The sequence below is a fragment of the Camellia sinensis genome, chromosome 5 (assembly GCF_055761805.1).
Source record: "Camellia sinensis isolate YWXY chromosome 5, ASM5576180v1, whole genome shotgun sequence".
Lineage (NCBI taxonomy): Eukaryota > Viridiplantae > Streptophyta > Magnoliopsida > Ericales > Theaceae > Camellia > Camellia sinensis.
Genome location: NC_138965.1, coordinates 204,833,525 through 204,840,981, shown reverse-complemented (window position 1 = coordinate 204,840,981; position 7,457 = coordinate 204,833,525). Strand labels below are relative to the sequence as shown.

Below are 7,457 nucleotides of genomic sequence, written 5' to 3'. Positions count from 1 at the left end.
GGTGACGTTCAGAACATTCTGGTGACACGCCAGCGAATTTCCGATGATATTCCAACGACTTCCCAATAATGTTGAATATTCCGGCGAGTCTCCGATGACCGTTTAACGGAAGTCCGACGATGGTGGGATGTAGGAGCATTTTTAAATTTAAGAAAATAAAAAAGAATTTTTTGGTAACAATTAAAAATATATAAAACTAATTGGTACAAGTATTTTATTTTGGAATTAAATGGATCTTAAACTTTATGGATGAGATTTATCAATAAGTTTTCCAATTTTTATTAATCGGCCAACCTGATATCCGAGTAGTTTGTTTTTCTGCATTTCATTTTTGACAACTAGTCTGGACCATAGTTTTGAAAATCGGATCGGATCGGTCGGTTCGATCGGTTGAGCCATTGACAGGTCGGGGTTCCAGTCCAGATATACCGTCTAAATCGTTCGAAGCTAAAAACCAGCCTATTTAAAGAGGACCGAGAAAATCAAATGTTGAACTAGCGAACCGGTCGACCCGAAGCCGATTCGCTGGGTCGTTGAAATTGGAAATTTTGATTTTTTTTATTCTTTCTTTCTTATTATATATATAATAATAATATAAAAAAAAATTAATTGAAAACTCCCTTTTAAGGGTGTCCTCTTGAGAACTTGAAATTATTGTGAAAGTCTCTACCTATTTATAAGAAAACAATTATTCCATAAAAACTCAAGAAATCCATGTGTTATTCAATCAAATGTATTGGAGGGAGACTTGAAATTTTGATATCCCTCCAAAATTTTTTTTCTTCTTTCAATCAAATTATTTGAATTAAAATCATATGAAGGGAATATTAAATTTTTGATTTCCTCTTCGAAAATTAAAATTAATAATATTTTTAAAAATATTATTATATTTTTCAGTAAAAAAAATATTAGGAGAAATATTTAAAATAATTTAATATTTTTAATATTTTTAATTTATAATTTTATTACTTATATTTTTATTTAAATATAATTTTAATATATTTATTACATCACGGTTCGATTCCGGTTCAATCCGACGATTAAACCGGTGACCTGTTCACCCAATCCCTTTTTCTATTCGCTCACCTGCCTGATTTTTAAAACATTGGTTTGGACTAGGTCTTGTCATGATATGAGAAAACATATTAGGGGTGGCCGCAGTTCGGTTTTGGACGATTTGGAGGTCAATTTAGACCAACCCGTATGTATGCGGTTTGAAAAAAATTCAACCCGCAACCGCCCGTAGTGCGGGTTGCGATTTGTACGGATAGAGTTCGCGGATGTGCCGGCGGTTGGGAGCGGTTTGCAGATTGGACTTTTTTCTTTAAAAATTTATTTTGGAGTTTTTTTTTTTTTTTTTTTTTATAAATATTTATTTTGAGCTTTTTTTCCCTCATTTTCTAAAATGCTCCAACATTAATAATTAATAAATTAAAACTTATAAAATTAAAAACACAACAAAATCATTTCCTAATACAAACAAATCATTCAAAATCCTAAACTAGATTATCAATCTCATTCACTATCTACTGCCCAACAATACAATTAATGTAAAATCATTCAAAATCTTAAACTTACCTAAAAATAATTCTTCATTAACTTTATATTCATAAAAAATGCAATAATAAAATAACAATGGTCCAGTTTTTTTTTTTTTGTTTTTTAAAAAAAGTGTCTAAGTGCTGGTGGGTTCTTGCAGTTACGGGTTAAACATGTAACCGGCAATCATGCCATATTCCAAATCACATCTGTCCATATTGTGTCTATAAAACTACCTATTTATATGTACATCGATTCGGATTGAACGGTTCGAATAACCCTATAGCTGGCCCTAAAACATACTACTCCTTTACTCCAATATTGAATATCACATCAATTTACAGTCCTCGCTTCCACGCGCCAAGTATTGGGCCTGCATCACAAATATGGGCGTTAAAGGCAGCCCTTTGGACTACGATCCAAATGCAAAACTGTACCGTTTTTGCATATGGGACAAGATTATCACAAGGAGCAAATCCAATTGGACCATGCTTAGGTGGGCTTTTTATGAAATTAATTAGATAATTCGAACAGTTAATCTTCTGAAAAATAAAAATATTTATTAAAAATTAAATCAATTAATATAATCATATTAATTTTTTATAAAAAAATAATAAATATAATTTTAAAAATTAAAAATTAATTATTTTATAAAAAAGTGATTTAATCACATCGTTATTATTATTTATTTAATTTAATTTTTTTATATGAATAATAATTTTTAAAACAGTATAAAATAAATAATTTTTTCATATAAATAAAATAAATAAATTAAAAGATAAATTATAAGTTAATGCTATATGTCATGAATTTAAATATTTATAAGTTTTGTACATTATTTTTTACACTAATAAATTTTAGAATAAATTACAAACACATTTTATGAGATTTGTTTAAAATTACAAATACTCTCTTGTTAGAAGTTTTTATTTAACAAAATTAATTAAAGAATTGAAATTCATAATTACTCTACTATACAATAATAAAGTTTCATAAATTATTAATTAAAATATATTTATAACATTATTAAAATTATTAATTGATTTTATATTTTATTAATAAAATAGATAATTTGTTATGAAATTTGAAATCTTAATAGATAGGATATAATTTACAATTTTTAAAATTATAAAAAGTAATTCATATTTTAATCAATTTTATAAGAGCGTTTTATAATTTACCCTATATTTTAAAATATTTATTTCACCCCCGACACTTTTTTCATAGTGAAAAAATGAACAGACTTGTATATGAATGAATCTTACCTAATTGTTTGGTTGAATATCACTGATTAGCCGCCAAATTGTGAAGCTTCAAAATCGAGCTCAACTCGAAGAACAATCAAAACCCACTAATTCAAACTCAATCCAAGCCTTCAATGGACGATCGAGTGAACCTAACGTGCCACGCCTGTGGAAACCTCGGCTTCGCCGACGGATCAGACGGCTTCTTCTACTGCCTCCGCTGCGGCTCCCAAGCCGAAGACATTGTCGACACCGCCGTGGCCGACGAAGACTTTGTCGATCCCGGCGCCGGCGCCGGCGCCTCCGGCGGTATCTACTTGGCCAGCCACCGCCGCCAAACCCCCGTCGCAGTGAAAGCCGAACCGATCTCTCAGTCCCAACCCCAATCCCAATTCTGGGAATCTCTCAATGCCCTAGAAAACGATGCGAAGAAAGAGGAGGGTCGGGTCGGATATGGGGTGGGTCCGACCAGCCCGAGCGATTTTGGGTCGGGTTCGAGGTCTGTGAGTTACGATGATTACTATTCGGAGATTAGGTTGAGGTATGTGATGGGTTTTCAGATTATGATTCAGATGCAGTGCAAGGCTTTGGTTGAGAATTTTCGGGTCAACCCGGTTATATATGGGTTGGCTGGGACGATTTGGTTGCGATTCGTGGCGTTTACTAGAGTGTTTGATGATAATTGGGCTGATGAGGCTATTCATGAATCAGAATCGCAGAAAGAAGGTATATGATGAATTGATGATATAATAATGTATAGCATGTGTTTGATATAATGTCTGTGAAGCTCTGTTTTTTATTTACGTTGATATTCACATAGTTGAATATTGAAACATAGCCCTTTCTTAGCTTTGCACCAATTTATAGATGACATTGTGTCCAATTATTGAATTCAAAACACAACCCTTATGTGGGTTTGCACCAATTTATATGATGGTGTGAGATAACAATTTTTTGCACTTATGCTTATGAAACATTAGCTTTAATGGGTATTGTGAAGTATATTTGAAAATTATTGGAATATATTACTTGTTGGTTTTGGATTTCTGAATGGTAGTTGATGCTTATATCAAAAGTAGTTGAATGTTGAAGCGTAACAGGTTTGCGCCAATTTATAGGATGGAATGGTGTCACAGTGCAACATAATTGAATGTAAAAATTATTGGAACTTTTTACTCATTGGTGTTGCGTTTTTGAATGATAGCTGACACTTGTATCAAAGTAAGCTCAACCTGCATTCCTCATATAAATCAGTAAACTTGATGTGGATAAATTCGAAACATATTCTGAAATGCTTATGATAGTGCTTCCTTCCTTGGCCTACATCAACATCACCTTCAAATGCATTTTCTTCCTTCATCTATATAATTCAGTAAACTAACCTGCATTTCCCCATATAAAGCAGTAAACTTCAATGTGGATAAATTCGAAACATAATTTGAAATATTTATGAAAGTGCTTCCTTCCTTAGTCCTATATCAACAACACCTACAAAATGAATTTTCTTCCCTCGTCTGTATAATTCAGTAAACTTCAATATGGCTAAATTCAAATATCTACTGAATTTATTGTGATATTTCCTATTCAAGTAAAAATTAGTGTGCGGTTGTGGTTCATTAGTTCTCTTTTGGTACTAGTTTATTCATCTCACATCACTTTTGTACTTTATTTATATGAGTTTGCTGTACTTAGTCTTGAGTACATTTATGCATATCATATGCTGTCCCAAGTTTTCTGGTGGAAACCTTTATTCTTTCGGATTTTTCATTTGACATTCTCCATCTATTGACTGTTTTAGTAGGTTTGATTAGCTAGCTTCTCTTCCTTATTATGTACTGCTACTATTTTAATTTTTCAAGATTAAATGGATCATTTTCTAACCTTTTAATTCTCAAAAAAAAAATTCAGGGCAGCCAGATGATTTTAAGCCTCGTGCTAAATACAGTGCAGAGCCTCACAATATTCATGGCCAGCGAGCAGTAATGATTTGGTATAAATTGCTAAGCAAGGCGATACCCTTATCTCATTCTTTGGCAATATCTTTTTTGGTGTGTCATCTCGCGAGGGAGGCCGTACTGCCAACAGATATTTTGAAATGGGCACTTGAAGGGAAGCTTCCTTATTTTGCTGCTTTTGTCGAAATTGAGAAACAAATTGGGCCTCCATCAAATGCATGTCCATTTAGTTCAAGTCTTATGTTCAAACCTTCGGAAACTGTTCCATCATACAAGTTGGAATCACTGTCAGCATCTATTGCTCAAACAATAGGCTTGGAATTACCTCCAGTCAATTTCTATGCTATAGCTTCACTCTATCTAACGCAGTTATCACTTCCTGTGGGGAAAATTCTACCATCTGTTTGCCAGATATACGAGTGGTCTTTGCCTCCTGAGTTGTGGCTATCAGCAAATGAGTTGAGACTTCCTACTCGTGTTTGTGTAATGTCAATGGTGATTGTAGCAATAAGGATGCTATATAACATAAATGGTTTCGGGTTTTGGGAAATGAGTTTGTCTAGTTCCACCGGAACTTCTAATGGGAATAGTCAGGGGGAACACACATGTGACGCTGATGTAAGAGTTGATGCTAACCAGGGTTCACCGTCCCCTGGTTTGGATGGTACGGGTACAGACCCTTTCAAAAACTCCTCACATGAGAAATCTGAGTTGGATGCTGTGGAGCTTTTGCGTAACCTTGAAGTTCAGAAAGTGGTTGTCGAAGAGAAATATGGTACAAATTAAGGTTTATAGTTCTAGCTTTAAAAAATGTCAAAATATATTGAATTTTTAATTTTATTTCTTGAAAATACCTACTTGCTAATTTATATTACTCTTTGACAGAGTATTCAAAGGATTTGCCAACCTATCTACAATATTGTAAGGATGTGGTTTTTGCCGGATTAGGACCATCATTTGAGGATATTGAGGAAGAGAAGTTAATTGAGGAGTTATGGGACTTTTATGATTCTAAAAAGGTGATAAATGCAGTTTTGACCTTTTTACTTTTCCCGTCTTTTTTCTCTGTTCTTTTCTAATTTCCTCTTTTTACGATATATACCTTCAGATGAAATTTGTGCTTGGATCTTTTAGTTCTTTTGTTTACTGAATTTTTATCCTCAGATTTTTTTTTTCTTTGAACAACATCCAGGCCTCTACTGCCCAAGTATTTTGTACCACACTTTTTGCCACTTAAATTATCTCAACACAGGAAAGTAAAATTTGGAAAGGTTCAAGAGTGATTCTCTTGGTTTAATTTTAAACATAAGCACGGACTGTCCTTACGGTTGATTAATGGGTTTGAGACGTTTAAATGATTATTTATCATCATCATTAGAAACAAGCATTTTAATGCACATAAATTTTCATTTTCGCTTCTTTTTTCTGTTTGGAACTAAAAGCCGTATCTGCTTTAAAATATATTGATTCTTTTTCATCAAAAGAAACCATGAGGGATATGGTGTTTATTTTGGTTTCTCACTACCTGTCACTCCTTACCTGAATTGTGGTCTGAGGTCAATTCTTGGGTTTGTGGGTATGATGGGTATTGTGTACGCTGTCGTTGCTGGACCAATTAAAATCTATTATGTTTATGTTGATTTCAGCATTCTGGACCATCGAATCACCCTGAAGTGGGATCTAATAGTGGTTTGCACCAGAAGAGATCTAGAGATGATGTGTTGAGCTCGGTAGAGGAAAGCAAAAGGAAAAGAGAGAACAGGTCTACCGGCAGTCCATCCACTGATGTTGAAACCTCTCATGCTGATGATTGTACACAACAGAGCATGAGTATTGATGATTGCTCTCCAAGTGAGAGTGATTCATTACCTGGTGCTCAAACTTCGTTAGAGACTCGCAAAGATAGAGCCATTAGACAAATGAAGTCAAACATGGAGGAGAATAGGTTCTGTTACATTCCACCAAGGGTCAATGTTAAGAGATTAGATTACCTCTACTATGTGAGGAAGAAGGATGAAGGTGCCTACACTTATGCTGCCCATGCTGATTACTACATTTTGCTTCGTTCTTGTGCACGTGTAGCCCAAGTTGACATTAGGGTTATGCATGCTGGTGTGTTGAGCTTTGAGCGGAGATTGGGTTGGTTTGAAAAGAGAATCGATCACTGCTTGAGTTTGAAACCTCAAAATGACGATGCTTGTGAATTTTGCCGTGAAGAGATGAAAAAAACTGCTACAAATGATTCAATTGACGTTTCAAGGTTGAATTTGTGAGTCCGAGTGATTTAATCTTTTCCCTTGGGTCGAAATGTTTTTCTTGTTGCAGCGGCAGCAGCTGCAACAGCAACAGCAACAGCAACAGCAACAATCCAGGATCCCACTCCCCAAGAAGCAAAAAGGAGTTGTAGTGCTTGTTTGGACAGATCCATTTACTCAAGACAATAGAGGATGAAGAAGAAAATGAGGTTTTTATTCATGGAGGCATCTGCTCCGCCTAGTCACGCCTTCCCCTCACCTTGAAAGCTCTTGCAATTGGGTTGTTGCGATTTTAGGTGAAAAAAAAATCCATCCCTGGACTATGTGCAGATGTGTTGTGATATTATAGAAGTATGTATGTATGTGTGTTTTTGGTATTCAAGTAATCAATGTATCATCATATATAATTGTCTGAATTACTTCCAATCCCATCTTAAGCATTTGAAAATTGATGTTGGTTTCTA

At 34.3% G+C, this 7,457-nt stretch overlaps 1 protein-coding gene across 1 annotated transcript; it reads left to right on the top strand.

Annotated features, from left to right (window-relative positions):
- The first annotated feature begins 2,725 nt into the window (after positions 1-2,725).
- Positions 2,726-7,457, top strand: MEE12 (maternal effect embryo arrest 12). The gene is made up of 4 exons (XM_028201974.2): positions 2,726-3,509; positions 4,692-5,513; positions 5,624-5,757; positions 6,385-7,457. The coding sequence occupies exons 1-4, from the start codon at positions 2,918-2,920 to the stop codon at positions 7,009-7,011; spliced, it is 2,175 nt and encodes a 724-aa protein (XP_028057775.2). The 5' UTR covers positions 2,726-2,917; the 3' UTR covers positions 7,012-7,457.